At 42.6% G+C, this 20,915-nt stretch overlaps 1 protein-coding gene across 1 annotated transcript in view; it reads left to right on the plus strand.

Annotated features, from left to right (window-relative positions):
• Positions 1–2,687: 2,687 nt before the first annotated feature.
• bmp1a (bone morphogenetic protein 1a) overlaps positions 2,688–20,915 on the plus strand; it is a 31,492-nt gene continuing 13,264 nt past the window's right edge. Inside the window, exons 1-6 of the mRNA XM_061071802.1 lie at positions 2,688–3,070; positions 11,161–11,274; positions 14,536–14,661; positions 15,476–15,593; positions 17,021–17,199; positions 17,606–17,711. Of these exons, the coding sequence (XP_060927785.1) occupies positions 2,923–3,070; positions 11,161–11,274; positions 14,536–14,661; positions 15,476–15,593; positions 17,021–17,199; positions 17,606–17,711 (791 nt within the window). The 5' untranslated portion in view covers positions 2,688–2,922. The remainder of the gene's footprint in view (positions 3,071–11,160; positions 11,275–14,535; positions 14,662–15,475; positions 15,594–17,020; positions 17,200–17,605; positions 17,712–20,915) is intronic.

Genomic DNA, 20,915 nt, shown 5'->3' on the forward strand with positions numbered 1-20,915 from the left:
TACATCTCATGTATCAGCGTGATTAACAGGAACGCAACCTTTGGTGTCACAACTGGATGTTTACAAATCTACCGATATTGGTGGGGTGTCTACATTTGAATGTTAGTCATAGCTTTTATATTATCTGTCACAATAATGATATCATCATCATTACAGTAACCCTTCATAGTAATTTCAACAGTATGATATGTTGCGGAAGAGTGAGAACTAATTTTCAGAGCTGTAAATGTGAGTATTGATCATAATCATGTGGTCGCAGAAGCTGAAGTTCATGGCGTTGACTGCAATACTCACTTTGAATAATATGTACAATGCACACAAGACGCTGCAATAATGAACAGATCCTATGTGTCAGTATTTATGGGAACATTTGTTTGTTACATTTCCTCTATAACCTCATGTCCTCTTTAATCTAAACTACTGTATGTGGCAATATTTCCCATCTGTGCTGTGTCATCACATCACTCTAGTCTATATGGACCCCTTGTTTGACACTATCGCAGTAAAAAGCCTTTTTTTCCCCCAGAAGACAGTCCATTGTGTTCCATGTTGCCAATCTAAATATTTGGTTCTGTGTACAACACTTGTAGCTTTGAGCGAGCTGAGAAACTCCTCTTATTCAAAGTATAATGAAGGAGATTACTCTCATGCACGGTAGTTTAAACTGCCGTGTTTACAGCAGTAACATAAATACAGCCCACTCATCTCGGCACACATCCTGTCTTGAATTCCTTACATAGGCAGCAGTCAGATAAGATAAAGAGAGGAGTGTGTAGCTCTCCTCTTATATAAGCCAGGCTTTGTATGTAATAGGCAGGGACAGGATAATTGATGCTAGTCAGACAGAGCAACAGAGCTGCTGCAGCCTCCCATCATCAGCACCACTGGATACTCATGTGGTCCAACGGAGGTCTCCTCTTCCAGTCTGTTCTGCTCTTCAGTTTTAGTTTTCTTCACAATGAATTTGAATCGTCACTGCCTCTGATATCACTGCTAAGATTTTTACATCAGATTATAAAGACTATTCTTCAATATGGGGAACCAGCAAGTCCAACTTTAAGCTATAACTGTATGGAATATACTGTACACTGCACTGTTGATGCCAGTTAGTCCTTTAGTTAGTACATTAAACTAGATTAAACTATACATTTATTACATTAATACTCCATTCCTGTAGATGATAAAAACAACAATAGTTCATGTATATATGTTCATGTAAATCTGGGTACATACAAATATTCAAAAACATATACATATATGAACTACATATTTCCTAAAAGTGTAAATTAAAAGAAAGAATTACAGGACAGATGAAGAAAAATTATCAGTGATTCATTATATATAATTAATCTTGTAAATACTTATGGGCTACATATACTCCTGATGCTTCACAGTCACAGAATGATTCATTAATAAAAAATAGATAAAGAATACAGAATAAAGAAAAACAGCTCAGACTATCATGACACACTGGACACACTCATCCACCGACCTTGTTGGTATGTTTATTTTTCACTTTTAACATGCTTTGCGTGTACTGTGACGTACATGGCCAAGAGGTGGCGCTGTAATCACTTGTTTGTGATTTATATGAGGTCAAACACAGTCTGTGATGTGTGTGTATGTGAAAATAATTGTGAAAGTGTGTAAGCCTGAAGAAAGTGCACATTTCTGATGTCTCCTGTGTATGTAGGGTAGATTAAATAAAATAACAATGGTGTCTTAGTGCAAACAACTTTAAACTGTTAAGATTCACTACACTATTTTGTAGATGCAGTTGAATTTAAACTTTTTCATTTTACACACTTTTATTAACAATGTCAAAAACCAAACTGAAAACCAGGTGCTCCTTTATAACTAACTCTGGGCCCAAGCTAAACATAGGCTAAAAATAATATTTTCACTCTGTTCGATAAATTTTAAAGTATTTACTTTTTTTTAATTTGATTTACTTACCTTTTTTGTTTGTTTACATTTCAATTTCCATGCTTTCCATGTAGTGTTACGTGTGTGTCCAGCAGGTGGCGTTGTAATCACTTCATCTAACTCGTTATTGCTTGAAAGGTGGAGCACAGTCTGTTTGATGTGTGTGTGTGTGAATTTTTTTTGCAAATGTGAAAGCTAGAAGAAAGTGCATGTTTCTAATAGTAACAAAGACCAAGCCCAGTTGGACCGACACCCGCGCGTTTGTGCTCATGAGTAATTTTACAAGCCTTGAAGAAGTGTGCTTTGCTGAAAGTCTTTCTCTGTGTCAAAGGTAAAATATACTTAATAAAAAGCGGAGGAGGATGTTTAAATATCAAATACTTCATGTAAATATGAACATATAAATAAATAAATATTCAAACTTCTTAATTTGACCGGTTGCTGTGACACCAGGGGCCAGTTGAACTATCTGTGGTTCCAAGCTCATCATGAACTTAACATATTTAACTTTGGACAACTCATATTGAATTGAAGGTCTGTTAGTACAATTAGACTTTTAACACTACAATGTTCATTTTAGACAAAGACATTACAGGCTTTGTGTTGAGCCCCCCCTCCCCTAACCTGTGTCAGGGCCCCTGGGGAGCAGTGAGCATGTGCCCGGGCATCAGTGAGTGAGGGGGCCATTCTACCACCGCCCCTGCGGAGCTGCCATATCATCAAAGTTTCTCCGGCTCTTCTTCCTCCGCCCGGAGCCGGACGAGAGAAATCTCTGCCCCCAAGAGCCGAGAGGACACCGGAGAGAGGCTGGGATTAAAACCCGCCCTCCGGAGGGATCTCATTTCCCCCCAAAACCTCCCATTTTTTCTCTCTCTCCCTCTCTCTCTTCCCTCTCTTCCTCTCTCTCTCTTTCCCTGTCTCTCTCTCTCTCTCTCTCGTCCCTCTCTCCTCCTTCACCTTTATCCCTCGCTTTCCGCCGTCTCCCCCACCACAATCATGGATCTGGCGGCGAGATGTTTGCTCCTGCTCTCCTGGCTCTGCTGCGCGATATCGGCGATCGATCTGGACGCGATCGATCCGGGTTACTACGTGGAACCCGCTGCCTCCTCAGAGCCGATCGACTACAAGGATCCCTGCAAAGCTGGTGAGAGATCCCCCTCTTTGCCCCCGCGGTGGGGTTTGTTTCACCTTATTTACGTGGAGGTAGAAACATGCCACGACTCTTGCTCTCTCGCTCTCTTGCTCTCTCTCTCTCCCTCTCTCTCTCTCTGTGTGTTGGTGTGTGTGTGTGTGTGGATCTTGCAGAGAGATGACAGCAGTGCATGTAGTTTTTAAAAGGCTCCAGAGAACACAATGTGCGTCTGTTTTGCACTGAATGACACAGTTTATTGTGCATTTTTGAAAACATTGTGAAGCTGCTGGGTGAAGAGTGGCTGAAAGGATCTGAAAATCCTAAAAAAAAAAAGGAAGGAAGAGAGGGGGGGGGGGGGGGTGAGTCTGAGTAAATCCATGAAAAGTTTGGGCTTAAGTGCTGGTTGAAAAGTTCCAGTGTGCCTTTTATTATTTTAAAACGTGAGCGTGTGAAGCTGCAGGCTGTGTCATGGGTTGTATGGAGGAGAGCTGCTGGGAAAACAAAGGCTTTCTGAAATCTTCTCCCTTCCTGGTTGTGTTTTTTTTATTTTTTGTCCCTGCACAAATATTCTTCTTTTTTTTCCACCGGCTGTTCAAAGGCCACTAAAATAAAGTGGAGGAGGAGAGAGAGAGAGAGAGAGTACAGTGGAGCTCATGCACACATAATTCTGCTGGCTGATGTCTCACGGCTCAAAGTATAAATGTGTCTGCTTCTTTTCTGCATTTTCCCTCATTATTTGGCTAAAGTGAATCAGACTTGTCATTGTAATCTTTTTTTTTTCTTTTTTCTTCCTCCACTGTGAACTCACTGTCTTGCCAAATCCCTTTGGGGGAGTTTGAACAGATTGTGTTTTCCATCTGGTGAAAGTATTCAGGTTACAGATACAGAGAGTTGGCTTCAGTCGAAGTGACCTCTAAAGTCCTGGAAGTGTGCACCGGTTTGGCATTTGAAGATTTCTGATGTGGCAGGCGATTTATGAAAAAAAGAAAAGAAACCAAAAGCCACAATTCTGTCTTCAGCTCCAGCTCTCCTCCACCTACAGTGTCTGTTTTCTCCATCTCTACCCCGGAGATGATTAATAAATGACGTGGGGGACTTGAAAATGGGCTTTTCCATGAACATGACAAAGGTCGGGCTGCAGATGAATCCCATGTATGAGTCAACGAATGTCCGGCTTTTGCTTCACTGTTTACACTGACTCAAGAGTTCAAGTGTTCCTACCAGATAGTTTGTGTTGTTTTACTGGACATTGACGCGGTGTTCAGATGACTCAAGAGTGAGAGGTCAACTGTTGATGGTTATGTGTTTATATTCCTCTTACCATCTCAGCGGGGACATTCCCACTCGATAATCGTCATTATTACAAACACCACTTTGAATTGTCATTTGAATTGATTGCAGTTTTGTTTTTATGGTTTGCTTTGGGCACGTCTGCAGACGGAGAGACGCTCACAAGTACAAACTCCCACTCCCCTGAACCCTCATCTCCTCCAACTCCCACCTGCCTTTTCTCCTTCCCAGCAAAACGTCCAAGATCTCCCCACTCCTCCAAACTCCTCCTCAGTCACTAGATGCAGCGGAGACAACATTTTCCACTACATAGTCACCTCCACATACCAGCGTCTGCAGGACTTATAGAGTTGATGTATTGTGCATTATTGATTTTTTTTTTTCCCTCTCCTCATTTTTCAATCACATCCCTGCACCGAGTCCATCCGATCGCTCTCTGTGGCCTCCGGGTCAGCATTTTCATGTCACGCTGCTTCCCCTCAGAGAAAAGTAAAAACTGCTTACGGCCGTGTGAAGTTTCGGATGCAGTGAGAGGAGCTCTGTGAGGAGAGAATTTCATGTTTGTCCTCTGCAGGCTTGTCCTTGCTTTACACTGATGTCAGGGTTTTTACCAACTGATTCCAGAATGTATAATGACTCCCATTCAGGTGATGGTGGAAAAACAAGACACCTTGACAACCACATGGTGACCGCTTCATTTCCTCCCACAGTGTTTAAAATACACTTAAAGGGAGCTCTTCATCTCTTAATTAAGTGTGCCTGCTCTGCCTCCATTCAGCGAAAAAAAAACAGCTCGTATTCATGAACCGTGAAATAGCTCATCACTAGTAGACAAGATAGAAATGTGCTTCGATTGAAGTGAGCAGTGCAATAACACTGAAGTAATGCCATCTATTTAGAAAGTTAACCAGTGGAAAATTCCTTAGTCTGCACAACTCCAAACTTGGCAGCGTCCCAGGAAGACTCCAAAACCCCACTGAGATTAGATCCACTCGTTTTCAACATGAAAAATGGATGAGAGGCAGTCACGCTCATTGTCATCGCTGCTTAAATTATAATCAGGAGAAAAAGTTGACATGTACATATGCATTAATTCATGCAACAGACGTCTTCATCAAGTCCTGTGACAGTCTGCTGGGGCTTTAGATCGGCGCTTTTCCCTTCCAGCTCCTGTGCTAGTGGCCTCAGCTGCAGGAAGGGCAACCCGCAACGCACCCTTCTCCTCCTCCTCCTCCTGTCTTATGCAAGTAGTCCTCCCGTCTCCCTGGGCCCCTTGCCCTCTCCTGTGACTGGCTCGAGCACTTCTCACAGACTGTATAGGTCATTCACCTCATGCCAAGGGAGAGCACGGCTGCTAGGCGGGCAGGGCGGCTCACTCTGTGTGCCACAGCAGCTCAGCCCAGGTGAGCGCAGGACATTCACAGGGGAGCGTTGCTATTGAAGTCATTCCTCTTGCCTCTCTAGGGCCCTAGACTTTGAATTGGTCGTTTAGGTTAAATGTTTAGGCTACGTTTTGAAAATGCATTAACTTGGATAAGCCTTGCGTTTGAAAACACCTTAGTCTGGACGGGCAGAAATGCAGATTGTTGGAAACAATGATATAGACACAAACAACCGCTTGCTGATTTGGTATTTTTGGTCACAACGAAGCCTTCGCTGATTCGTCAGGCCCCTGTCACATGACCCCCTTCTGGGAGAAAACAAACAGCATTAGGCTTGGCTATTAGTGTAGAACACAACATGGATAATCAGTTACAGGAATCACAGACTCTGTTGTCATTTTACAATGATACAACTGCTTACATGTGAAGGAGACGAGCTGTTGTCTGTGACAACCGATGGCTTCCTGTTTACATCCGCACGTGCATGCCCCAGTGTATGTGAGTGGTCGGGTGATATGCGTTTCAGGTGTGTTTGTGTGTACGGGGGATTAAGCCTGATCCAGAGGCGTGTTTGTGGCTTGTGTGGACAGAGGTCGTTTCAGTTTGAAACACAGTTTTCCGACTCACAGAGTAGATGACAATCGTTATGACCCAGCTCTCTCCCCTCCGTCCTGCTCTGTGTGATGGGCCTGTTGAACTCCGTGATTGGGCCTTCAAGCAACACTTAGGCAGATACTTTTCTTTTATCATGGAATTCGAGCTGCATGGCCGAGCCCACGCTGGGTGTTTTTTTACATTACAGGACCCCTGCCATTCCCCTCTCCACAGGGTTCAGGTGATTAGGGAGCCAATCTATTGGCACGATCTCAGCGCGTTAGTTGGAACAATATGTTTGTCGTCAGAGCTAAGTAATAACTAATCTTGCATTGCAATAATACCGAATCTGGGTATGGAGCCTGAGCAAAAACAAACACACTGGGAGAGAGAACTCATTTGAATGACTCACAGAAAGCCCAATTAGCCTACGTTAAAGAACAGCTTATCCGGCTTCATTATTCTCAGTGTGTTTTTCAAAATAATTCATCTGTGCTGCAGCGCTGGTCATGTCGAAGAATTGTTTTTCTGCTCCCTCCACCTGTATGGAATAAATAAGGTGTTTTTCTTCAGCTTTGTATTTATGGAAAGTGTTGAAGATAACTTCCAGATTTAGTTCATCCGCAAACCCATTTAAACTTTGTTTTGGACATCTGTTCTGAGTAAACCTGCTGTTTCCTCGCGCCAGACTCTGTGACTGTGTGTCCCAAACCACAAATATGAAGCCTGGATGGTCAAAATAAGTTTTGTCAAAGGTGAAAACTCCTGCAGTGTGGCAATGAATTATTCATCCATGTTAAGGGTCTCAATTCTGTGTATCGCTGACATTAAAAAAGACAAATGGCTGTGGAGCTGATGAGTCATTAGAGGGGGTTCGACTGGCAGTAGGGTGTATCAGTAATCAGTGGCAGGGATGAGCTGGGAAATCCAATCTGCTAATGGGCTTGATGGAGTGTGAAATGTTAAAGGGGCGGCAGTCTCTTGCTGTGTGCCCTTTGCAGCTGAAGCCACTCTCGCCTTCTCAATAAGATTGAAGCATCGGCACGGTGACAGAAACTCTGTCTTGATCAGCTGGGGCTGATGAGGCTTCAGGCTTTGATCGAAGAATAATTACTCAAGTCTCCGGACGTAGCTGGAGACCTGAGCCGGAGCCTCGCTTCTAATTATACCTGAGTTACCTTTTTTTTCTTCTCAAATGAGCAGATAAGCAGAGTTTTTCATCCGTTTCTCTCCTCCGCCTTGGGCTCAAATAGCAGTGTTAGGAAATGTCACAGTAAGAGTTTGCGGAAGAAGCAGCTGGTGTTGTTTTTACAGAGGAGAAAGATGCCATATTTACAACACAACAGGCAGGCATAGTACAATCCATCATTGCTTTGTTCGGAGTATGCATTTCCTTTCTCTTTACTTAAGAGCAGTTTTTCCTCACGTTGGCTTTTCTACTTTTCTACTTTTTTTCCCCCTGCAGTTTAAAAAACACAGTGTCCGCAGGGACAATGGCTTCACTGACCGAATTAAACCTGAAAGGTGACACTACTCTGGCATTAGATAGTAATCACCTAAACTCAATATACTATTGGCCTCTATTGGAATTCAAATGCAGCGTTTGTTACCAAACACAGGCTGTGAAAGGCGGTGCCAGGGCATTGTGATGCAGCGCAGACTTACATATTGGCCAGGCTCATCATTAGGTCTTGTATGCAGAGAGACTGTCTTAAATGTCCCTTGTCAGCACAGTGAGGAGCATAAACCACGGCGACATCGCAATGAAGCCGCGGCGGCTAAGTATAGGCTGGTGTTGGTGTCTATAAAGGCTTAGTATCGATGTTTGTGCATGTTTTTAATGGCAGATGTCTCGGCCTTCTATTCACGGAAGGAGATTTATGAGAGTGTACAGAGTATTTGACAGTGCAGTGGTTGAGGCGAGGGCATTACACGAATCAATGGGATTAATTTGATTGAGATCTCATGTGTAATCTGACTGGATCCACTGATTGAGGGGGGGGGGGGGGTTAGTCTGAGATGAGAAGGATTATGATGGATTTGATTAATTAAAAAAAATTCAGTGGTGGAGAAAGGTTGCACTAGTTTTAAAATATTTTTTTATTGAATCCATTTTTTCTTTCATATGCATTATCATAACTGTTCACTCAGATTTGAACGTATACTACTATTTTTTTATTTTTATTGCAACCATTTCTCCCACCTTTCAACCAGCTGTGTTTCTTCTCAGGCGATGTGTCAATTTGACCATAGAGTAAATTCCCTCTACATTGTAGAGAAGTGGATACAGATTGAAGAGTTTACAATCTGTATCCACTTGTATTACCTCACCACATCTTCTCCCCATTGCCTTCATTCGTATATTCTATCTGAAAAGAAAATAACCAAGATATTGTTTTGTGTTTTATAAATAAAAAGGCACATGTGAGCAACCAATAGCAATAAAAACCGCTCCACTATTACCTAACTATTCTGCATAGATATTAGTATTATCGCTGCAGCTGTTGTCATTTAGGTAATGAATATTGTTTGGAGAGAGATGCAGCGCTCTACTCTGTGGTGATCACTTGCCATCTGCCACGTTCCCTGAGCTTTAATCTTCAGTGCAACACACCCGTCTCACTGTGTTTGTACTTAATATCATTACGGCTCCTCTGTATCTGGATGAGTTTATCACCTTTCTCCAAAAACCTGTCCCCAATCCCAGGATGGAGTCGCGTACAAAAGAATCCCTAAAACCGCGCGCCTGTGGATAATTAAAGCCAGGAGACATGGGGGATTAATTCTCAATCCCTGCCAGTCTCCCCGTAAAACCTGCAACAGCGTCTCCAGGACGACTGCTGCGCCCGGGGGAAATGAGTCCTAATGCCACCGGGCCGTGCATTTGCTCACTTCAAATCTCCACTGTCGTCTGAGAACAATGACACTGTGGATTAAAGCGTCCTGTCTCCGGCACAGTGGCGGATGATTGGGACTCAGCCATGGGCAGAGAGCGCAGCCCCTTGTGAACCTCATGGGGGTGGGAGGAAAAACCTGCACTTAGTTATTTAGTCACGGCCTGCGCACATCAAGCGCGTCTGGTGCAATAAAGGAACATCCTCCAATTGTTTAATTTTTCTCAGCCAATGTGGAGCGAAAAGGAGCATGAGTGAATTGTTTTGATTGTGTTCTTACGTGACCGCAACTTGGAATGAATTCTTCACGCACAGCCTGTTCTTTTCAGTGCTCAGCAGTTCTGAGAATCAAATAAAAAAAATGATACAACGATAAAAGAGAAAAAGGACTTGCTGTACTCAGCCCATACTGCTCAACATCTGGTAGCTTCCCCTTATCAGCGGCGTTTCTGGCAATGGCTGCCGATGTGACGACACGAATGTGGGCAGTCTGTTTAGTCACTCATGGATTTTGGTCGTAGTGAATAAGAGTCTTTCTCTAGCACAAATTAGAGGATCCCTTTGACCTCTGGAATTTAAACCCATCCTCTGTGCATGTCAGGTCCTGCCAGCGGAGATCTACACCTCTCCCTATTGCTGTCATTAGCCTCTAAAGTCAAACACAGTCATTCTGCTGTGTATCCTCTGTAACCTAAAGGTTGAAAGACTGGCCCGCATCCAACGAAATCCAGATTGTTTCAATAATACTCCTCATGGTGAGCAGGGATGTGAACCAAGTGGTTTCTTTTTTTTATTCCTTTGTTTCTTTTGTGCTTTCCCTCTTGTCTCAATCCTCTGTCAAACTTTTGTACAGTGCAGAGGATAAAAGCGCACTAACATAAAGAAACATGCCTCAAAACTTACGACAAAATACATTTTCTCGGTTATTTCAAAGTAATTGCAGCTTGTTTCAGTGTGACACCAGGAAGATTTACAAATTCAAGCACCACCAGTGGAAATCGGTCCCATTAACTCTGTAGTTACAGCGGCTCTCCGGGCTTCTTTCCTTCAGGGTTGGTCTTGCCTCCACCACGCTAACCTCCAAACACACATCCAGAAGCCTCTCATTTTCTTTTCTGCCTTCCCTAATCAGAGCTGCAGAGGGGATAAGCCTTATCCTCCCTTCCCGTCCATGTCATCTATTGTTCGGACATAGGTCACAGTGCCACTAATTTGCTTTCTCTCCCCCCTCGTCTTCTCCCAATTGCACCCCCCACCCCCACCAACTCCTGCACACAAGCCAGGTCATAAATTCTGGAAACGTGCTGGTGTTAAAAGCTTGTAAACCCAAGCGCCCTGTCTCTGCGGAGAGGACTCCCGGATTATCCTCCGCAGAAATGGGGGCATTTAGTTAAGAAACCCATAAAGCACATTCCTCATAAAGTGGGACTGTTTGGTTATTTTTCCCTCTCCTTGGCCTCATTAAAGAGCTATTACTCGTTCAAGGTGCCCCATATTCCTCCACGGAGGCAGCGTCAACGTCTCGCTGTGTCATATCTGATGGCTCTCATTAACTTACCGAGGGCGCTGAAGCAGCCACACTGTGAGGTTTGTTGTGTGGTTACATCTGGACGGAACCTGGCTCAGTAAAGGAGATCCGGATCATGTCACTGGTCAGGTTCCTGAGTTCATACTCTTGCTTCATTGCATGAACCATCATGAACTATGTGTGCTGTAATTCGGAGTCAAGACAAAGTGTGCCTCCTGTTATTCAAACAGATATGCTGCGTGCGTGTGTGTGTGTGTGTGTGCGTGTGCGTGTGTGTGTGTGTGTACTCAGACCTCCATGCAGCCTTCTTTTTCTGGGCAGCAGAAGAAGCTCAAGGCTACTCGCTGGGGCAAAAATGATGCTCCGTGTAGCGGATGTGATCTGACATGTGGCGTCTCTGTCTGTCTGTTTCAGTTGCCTTTCTGGGAGACATCGCTCTGGACGAGGAGGACATGCGGATGTTTAAAGTGGACAGGATAATAGATTTGGCTCAGAGAACTGTCCAGACTGTCAATCACACAGAAACAGGTAATGACGGCAGAAAAACCAATTCTTCAAATGTTACAACGTGAGGTGAAAAATGGAGCACTAAGGCAAAGGGTTTTGGATTGTGACTCCACATAAAGTTGCAATAAAACACCTGAAAATAACACAGCTCCTACATTTTGAATCTCATTTGGGTATAATTATATATATAAAGACATTTAACACTCTAACATTACTACGGTCAAACCGCTCAGATACTTGCCAGCAGCAGCCCCTTTCAGATTGTAGCATTGCGTTTTTCACGAGGTCTCTTAAAAAGTTTTATGCACAACTATCATGTCATCACTGCACATTGCTACACCTGTACCTCCATGTTCAGGCTCAGCAGTAATTGCTGGGCTTTGTTGGGCTAAATGTTGTTTTTAAGACGAAAGACAGCATTTAAGCAACAGCTGTGAGTCAGAGGGGACAGATAGAACTTTGCAATCCCATAAAAAGCAGGCGAGCGTGAACCAGCATGTACGCGCATGTTGCCGTCAGTGCTCGAATGGGATCGGTTTGCTGTTTCCCTCACTTGACTTTCATAAAAGATGTTGAGGAGATGCTTTTGGAGGATTAAAAATACATTTCAACTGCTCCTAAAATATTCACCTCAGTTAAACCGATTCCCAAAGCAAACAGTGACATCTGAGGTCGGGAGTGAAGAGGAGACTCAGGCATCAGGACTTAAAAAACACATCCAGCGTGGGTGCTGCATTTATTTCTCCTAATGCTTTGTTCCCACGTAGCTTTCACCTCAGTTTATAGACTGGATCACCTCACACAGGTGTGGCGTCTAATAAGTAATACAGATAACCTTAACTCAAGTTTGGTTTTTACGGTCTGAGGAACTTACAAATTGTTCTGAATGGTCAGACATTCGGTTATATAATATATGGTTAGTTAGTATGTTGTTATATGTGTAAATCAACACTTTAAATATCTCAACTTTAATCATTAATGTTCCGATAGGTTTGACCGTCATAACTGAAAAGATAACGCATGAATAAATCTAGAAACATTCAACAATTACTTCCCTTAGATAGCTGCTCCTTTAAGTGCAGCCACAATTTATAAAAATATGACCTTTCAAGTCGCGTCACCCCAAACACAGTATTTCATGTGGTACATGTCAATGTGGGACTTTCCATGATGAAATATTGCTAAATTACTGACATTTTGGCAAGCTCTGGCTAATGCTACGCTACTGGAACTCACCTCTTCCTCACCTCACAAAACAAATATACTTAAATATATAGATGAATGTATCGGAGGCATTTTCAAGGTTGGTATCTGTATCAGAACATCTCTAGACATCATCTCTATTTTAGTGTTTTTCGCTTTTCACTTTTTAATGACTAGTTCTCAGTATTTGCACATCGATCTAAAGTCTTAATTGTGAAACAACTCAAACCACAATGGTGCCAAAGAAATCAGTTTGTTCATCCAAAACATTTCACAACACCAGTTTAGTCTTTGACCTAATCCCCGTGGACTGTGAACCTGCGTGTTCCACACACACCACAGAGCAGCGATAGTTAAATAACAAACATGATCCAAACAACAAGTGAAACATCCTTTCAGACCTTCCTCTATGAATGAAGATAGTGCATTTAATCACATAATAATTATAATTAACACATCTTCCACAATTTCCTGTCTCCCCAGCACTTCTTATCAGTGAGCTGAGCAGATTTGGCTGTTATCAGACTTTTCCTCAACACATGCACAAGTGTATGTGTTAATTGATCTCTCCAGGCTGCTGAGATTTACTCCTGCAGACTAAAATTCAACAGAACACATTGTTCCAGCAAACTGTGGCGTTGCATGTTAATCACATATAATTGGAAGAGATGAGGGCTGGTAGTGGCACAGCTTGGAGCAGCGTTATGGAACAACAAACAGTGCGTAGGATGGTTTGAATGCAGATGTACTTGTTTTTGTTTCCTCAGCGAAACCTGTCGTATAAAGAGTAAGATTAAAGATTGTAAGATTAAATCAGGTGATATCTCATAATAAAGCTATTCTTTAAAACCTTTTCCAAAAGCATGAACACCTAAGGCGTGTTAAATCAATCTTTTTATAAATCCTGAACCACTGTCAGGTAATAATATATAATCAAGGTTATGCAGAATTTCATTATAGTTAAAAACCTTCTCCTGTAAAACCTGAAAAAGTCCGTTTTTGGAAGTTTAATCGCTAAAGACAATGGTGTCCCAGCTCTGTAATAGCACATAAGAGTTGCTATTCTAAATATTTTGGCTAGATAAAAAAAATCTAAGGATAACATAAAGGTACGATAGCACATTGTCTTTTAATACATCTACATTGTTTGATTTCATCAAAATCATAACATCTTTCCAACTCAAATCAGATTCACACATGGCATTGATGAATATAAGGGTCTCATCCAGCTTTCTCTCCTGCAGAGATTTACTGATCCTACTTTATAAGGAAAGGATTTACTTCTGCTTATTTAAACAAGGGATGTATTTTTTTACAGTGTTGTAATGTGACATGCGTAGTTCAATTCTCAGCACGTTGAAATTATTATTCCTGGATTTGATTAGAATGATAAGAAATAATATATCAAGGCTCAAAGCGGATTTTGCAGGGTGTATTTCTTGCGGTCCATAATAAGATTGTCTAGAATTAAAATGTCATCATTTGTTTTGACATATTAGCTCAGTTTCAGATAATGAGAAAAATGTTTAATTGTGTCAGTTTGATTATTCTTCCAATGACTTAATGCAGAGGATAAAGTGTCAATTAAAACCAAAGTAATACTTTTATTGGGCACTTATTGCTGACTGTTGTTCAAAAGTTTATTTTACATATAAAAGACTTCAAACATAACAGATACAGTTTTCTCTATATATATTCCCAACATAGTATAATCACCATGGTTTAGGTGGAGTTTAGTCTCCATGGTTACTCTACATTGTCTGTTTGAGTGACGTTAACAGTGAAATTAATTTGAGAGAAGAAAGAACTCGGCTTTAATAAAATTGAATTCATGCAAAACAGGAAGAACAATGCTGTTTGAACAAATGTCTCTGCCAAAGAAAGTGAATGTAATGTCTTTAATGAGAAATGATAATCAGAATTTCTATATTTAACTTTGAATAAAATCCTCATTTGTCATCCCAGCTACCGTCCGGGGGGGCTCAGCGTGTTTGTGCGTATTTACTCTGTCAGAACCAGAATTGTACTTAATATTCAATCTTCTACTTTTTGTCCTTGTTTTTGATTTGAAACACTCAGGATTGACCAATCAGAACAGCCAAAATAGACATGGGTCACATCGCAGGAAAAGGGCTGCCACTTCCAGACCGGAGCGCGTCTGGCCTGAAGGCGTTATTCCTTATGTCATCAGTGGTAACTTCAGTGGTAAGTAACAATGATATACCAATCAGGGGAAAAGGTCAAAATGTATGTAATGTAATGGAGCACGCATAATCCAAATTTAAATCACATTATTCAGGAACATGAAAACCATAAAATATTATTCTTGGATGTAGATAAAAAAACAAGATTCAACATAGTTGAAATGTAATTGTGGAAAGGAAGTTAAGTGCGGAGTCGTCGTTTATGAAACTAATCCCTAATTCCTCAAAATAAATAAATCAGTATATTGAGAATTATTCCGCGTCATGTAGTCCTCTCACCTTAAACGGTTTACATGATGTGGTTTGTGTTGGGTAATTATTCAAAGCAAAATAAGCAGAGATTTCCGTGTAAAAATACAACATTAAGAAACCTTGAAAGTCAGATTTTTCAACGTAAACACATTATAAATGATAAAGACCCTGTTTTCACCCCTGTCACAAAAACTACTCTACGGATTTCAAGAAAAATTGGTGTAAGTCTCTGGTCAGGGAAGAAACCATCAAATTTGGTTGCAGATCTTGATAAAGGGGCAGATCAAAGATTTTTCATTTTTGAAAATTTGTGTTGATTTCTCGGAGAATACCATTATCTGGCACATTAGGGAACCAGACTTTGGTTCAGCTTGATTGAATTTAAGGTGACTGTCGGGCCGTAGCGGAGGTATGCAACCTACTAGTTCATCCTGTTTTTATCTTTATTTCCAGTAACTCTACATCCAACCGAAACAAACTTTTCTATCGTCCTTTTTTTAAATGAAATCGTGATGTTATGTTTTTGTCAGCTCCACTGATCTTACCGTCTGTGTCCTATTCAGGCAGCCAGCGGGCTATATTCCGCCAAGCCATGCGGCACTGGGAGAAGAACACCTGTGTGACCTTTGTAGAGCGGACGCAGGAAGAGAGCTATATTGTCTTCACCTACCGACCATGTGGGTGAGTCAGTGGGATTTGTAGCTCCCACGTGAAGGATGTGAACAATGGTCACCCTCTGTCGAGCCTTCGCAATCTACCACTAATTATTTAGTGCCTTAATAGGTTTGCTTGCTTTCTTTCTCAGCAGTGTCCCTCCATTGTTCGCTCTCTCTGTTCTCAGAGTCTCTGCGTGAGCTGTTATTTCTGCCCCCTACCAGCCCTGTAGGAGACATTCAGTGGCCAGGAATGTTTCCTGTGCCTCATCATCGCACTGCATCACTCCCCCAGCACTTTAGTCATACATGGTGCACACGACTGCGCCCAGGGGAGAGACTTCCACAGCCTCTCCACAACCCTGTTTACCGCACTCCGCTCAAGTTACGCTCAGTGTCCACTCAGCGTTTCTCCTTAAACACAGGGGAAGTGCTGCTTGTGGCTCCTGTAGTTGCTAAGCGACTATTCACAACCTGTTTGGACGTGCAGTGCTCTATTATTAAATTATGAAATATCTTTAAAATTAAAACATTTTGCTGCCACTGGGAGCACAAACCGGGGCGGCCTATTAATTAAGAAGTTTGAAAAAAAGGGGGCGAGATGTTAGGGGAGGTATTGGAGAAGCTCCCAGAAGACACGCAAACCTAAAATGCTTTAACCGCACACAGATGTAGACCACGAACTGGAAGCATTATGTCATTACACACAATGTACCACTGATAGCTATCATTTAAGACCAACAGAAAGCGGATGCAGCTCATGAAGCGCAAACTTTTCTTTCCCAGCCAACTGTTGATAGCCATTTTTAGCCCGGTAACTGGCCTCTGGAGCAACAGGGATGACATTATCTATGCAGGCGGCAGCGGTTAGCAGTGGGAACGCTCGGCTCTGCTGCATATTCAGCAGGCCCCCGTCTGTCCTGTGCAAAGTTCAAGGCGTGTCTCAGGAGAGCCTGGCTGGGCCGGCAGTAATTAGAGAGCGGCTGTCTGGGCCACAGGGCCGTGATGTGTGCGCCCGTCCTGCAGACTCCCACACTGAACCTCTCATGTCACGCTGGGATGGAGCGCTGCAGTCGGCCGGCTTCCACTGTCACTCTCGGCATCTGCATTGGCAATTGGACGAATGAATGTCACTGCTGTAAGTGCGGATTACGAGTCGCCTCCTACATAAAACAGACCCCGAGGTTGTTGAGATAATGTCATTCTCATCAAAAGCCCCATTATATACTGTCCATACAGAGCACGTTAAATATATATACAGCGGCTAGTCGATGTTATACAGCCAAACACACATTCCCTCTTCTTCTCAACCTGGAAACATGAGTTCTGCTGGCCTCTCTCTGTAGTTTCCACGAGCTTGTTAGTGATTTTTTGAAAACATAAAGTCTAGTCACTGTATTTTGGCTTTGGTAACACTGACCCTCTCTGTGTGCGTGTCCGCTTGCTGATTCATAGGTGCTGCTCCTATGTGGGTCGCCGCGGAGGGGGCCCCCAAGCCATATCCATTGGGAAAAACTGTGACAAGTTTGGCATTGTGGTGCACGAGCTGGGTCACGTGATCGGCTTCTGGCACGAACACACGCGGCCCGACCGAGACGAACACGTCAGCATTATCAGGGACAACATTCAGCCAGGTACACGCATGAACTCTCACTGATCCCTCAGCAATAATGTCAGAGAGATGAAAATAATGAATGTCAACATGTTTGTACACACAGAGTCTGAGCTGAGATTGTAAAAAGAAAAACACAGAAAGAGAAAACCAGTGGGGTTTACACTCATCTTCATCCTTCTGCAGCTTTCTATTAAAAAGTGGTTTTAGAAGTGTAGCACCACAGATGCACTATACCAGCCAGTCACCAGGCCAGATTAAAATTACATTATTCCTGCTCTGCACTTACACAGGTGTTTCATTCCTATCTGTTTCTTCATTGTTTAGTAATGTCTTCACACAGAGCTCAGATCTATTCACCTTTGACATACATACATCATGAGGATTTTCAGTATGAATCAGCTTCATATTTTTTTTCCCTTTCACAGGACAGGAGTATAACTTCTTGAAGATGGAACCAGGGGAGGTGGACTCTCTGGGAGAAGTCTATGACTTTGACAGTATCATGCACTATGCCAGGAATACATTCTCCAGGTAGGAGCCAACTTAAAGTTCACCCTGCAGGCCCCAGACATGAAATCTGGCCTCGGATCAAGTCGCGCTGTTTCCTCACTCGGCTGTATAACCTTTTAACCCGTCATCTTGTTTTCCATCTCTGTCCGTGGTGTTTTATGACTGTATGGATCTGTAATGCACCAGCTCACCAGTGTCTATGGCCTGCTGCTGACTAATGTGGCTGGATTCCCCGAAGCTAGGGAGGAAGAAAGAAACACTTCATTCCTCTCAATAATAAATCACTAGAAATCTTATCGTGCAGCCTGAGGACATCAGGTTTTGAAAGGCCTCTCTGTTGCTTCAATGTTTGTGGTGGGTCTGAATTATTTTCTCTCTATTTGAGTTTGTGTGCAAAGAGATAGAAACTGGTTTCTTCAGATTGGGTGGGTTTTTAGTAGCTCCTAATTTGGAGCAAGGACTATTCTCTTAGGCTATGTTTTGTTCTTTGCTTTTACAATCAATGGGGCGTGGAGCATCAGGGAGACTACAGGGTGCACTAATTTGAGTTATGTTAAATTTAAGCTTAAATTGCTTATAACTGAATCAGCGTCCCAGAGGATCCAAAATAATCCACATGGTGCATGAAGTAACTTGTAGGAAGAAACCTGACGTGTTCCTGTTTTCCCTTTTGGAATCGGAGTGGATTAGAGTCTGTGCGTCTTATGTGCAGCTGTGTGGTTGCTTAACACTGTAGGTTTTATCAGTTCTGGCATCAAAACAGCATCTTTACACTTTTCATGCTCACTGTGAAAAGTTCTCATCAACATAAAACAAATGGTATTTTATTTCTTCTTTCAAACGAATGCCAAGTCTTTGCAGCCTTAGTGAAAGTGTTGTCTGGAATATGCCGGCTCCTTCCCACAGCCTGTTCAAATTAAGGCTCCACTCCTCAGTTCCTGCTGATTTAGCAGCAGCAGCAGATCCCCCCCCCCCCATAAAGCAGCACCAGTCCTGCAGCAGAACTGGACCAGGAACAGTGGCTGTGCTTCATCACAACATAATATCTGTGCGCCACTTTCATGCCTATGTGGAGCTTCTTGTAAAAGTTGTGCTTTCATACCATCAACCACCTCATTATGCTCCTACAGGCTCTTTGAAGAGGCTTTGATGATTAGTTATATTTACCCTCGACTGATGCATGGTCTCGGTGGATTTATATCCGAGGTGTCTGCTGCTAAGCTTTTTATCATCCTCATAGGACTTTGTGTTATTCAACGAGCCGTGCTGCTAAACGTTTGGTTCCCCAGCCACAGTTCAGATCAACCCTTAATAATCACCTGCATATGGTTAGAACTCCAGTAGTGGAAAATGAATGGCCTCAAACCGGGTACATTTACAGTTGTGCATTATTGATAATACCCAGCCTCAGTAAAGAGATTCACATTACTCTATATATGTACCTCCTCCAAGGAGGTCATGTTATCCCCCCTGTCTGTTTGTTGTTTTGTATGTATGTATGTTTGTTTTGTGTGTATTCAAAATTACACAAACACTATCAAACGGAATTCCTCGAAATCAGGCACATTAAAGGGAAAACTGATATCTATGGGTTTGTGAAATCTGGTGCAGCTGGATTGAATTTCGGGGGTTACTGCCGGGCATTTGCAGTAGTTAACTCTCTCCTGAGTGCCATATCTAAATGATATAACTATGCAAATAATAATTAGGCATTAAAGTTAGGGTTGGTAATCATGGAAAAGATTAAGCTAAACTTGATGCATCCTTCCCCCTCCTATGTGCCCTCTCGTCAAAGCTACACCTTCAAAACACATGAACAGGCAGGCGGGTTAGTGATTGGTCATGTTAATTACAGTCCTGCGAGGGCCACAGACACTGGGTTTTATTATTTTTAGACTGGATTTATTGGTGCTTATTGATGGAAATTGAAGAGGACTCCAACATATAAGATAAAATGTGTTTCAGACATAAATTACCAACCCTATCGTCGATGTCTAAACTTTGAAGTCCCAGCTGGGGCTACATTTGCTGTTTGTTGGAGACTGGAAATGTGTTGCATTAGTGTTTAAGCAATGAAAATCATATTAAATTTGCCACCAGCTGACGTTGCTCCTCTCTCCCCGTCGGATGCGACAGGAAGCTCTGCCAGACGTGCTGTCACACAGCTCTGCTCAGGGGTGTTGAGGCGTCAGAAACATCAGCTTACTAGAAAAAGAACCATGACGGATGCTGATCAGTCAGGCTCGTACTCCAGTCATCTTAGGATGTGGTTGATTTGAAGAGCTATTCAGCAGCTGGGTAACTGCAGAGCCAAAATAGATCTCATGGGAAAAGTTGACTCAGATCCGGCTTCTTAGTCATTACTGTAACTGCGACGAGTGAAGTGATGCTTTTACGAAACAGCTTCTTGACAACCTGTCCATTTAATGATGTCCTAAGCGGTGACATCCAAACTTTACATCAAGTTGTGTAAATGTTATTGTTTCCTCGCAGTGCATGTGCAGGATATGACGTCAGGTTTGCGTATGAAAACAGTGTTGCGTAGATAAACCAGGGGACAGCTGTAGAGTTGCACCTATAGCAGCAGCGGTTTTCACAGGCCTCAGTTGGGTGGAGAGGGTGTAACGTGAACTCTGCCACACGAAAGTAAAACAAGTGAGTTCGGTCTGATATGAGAACCAGCTGTTTGTCGTCCTTTTGTTCTTACTCGACCCTGTGTGCCAGCTGTGTGTAGATTAAAAAAAAAAAAAACAGCAGTCCCATGTGCTGTGTCTCTCTCTCTCTCTGCGTATGGGCCTCTTCGCAAATCAACTGCCGCACGGCAAACAGATTCTGGGAAGCAGAGAGGGAATCTTTGTCTAAACGGAGGCTGTGGCTGGGTGCAGGCCAACGTACTGAGAAAAATGCCAGAGTGTCTGTGTCCAAACTTTAGGTCAATGCACTGCATTTGGAACGGAGCACATTTATTTGATTTTGTTTGGCTTTTCGTGCTTTATACTGTGCAGGAAAACTGGAAAATGAGGAAAACGGAGAGCAGTCACATTTGAAGTCGAATTTTATTCCAAAACTTCTCTTCTGATTACAGACAACAACCTTTCTTTTCTAGTGGCCTTTAAGGTTGGTTCCTGAATAATGTCCAATGCAACCGTTGTGTTTGAGAGGATATTTTTTTCGTTTTACTCTCATATTGGTCAACTAGGCACTTTATACACAGGATGCCCATTA

The sequence above is a fragment of the Limanda limanda genome, chromosome 5, assembly GCF_963576545.1.
Source record: "Limanda limanda chromosome 5, fLimLim1.1, whole genome shotgun sequence".
Classification (NCBI taxonomy): Eukaryota; Metazoa; Chordata; class Actinopteri; order Pleuronectiformes; family Pleuronectidae; genus Limanda; species Limanda limanda.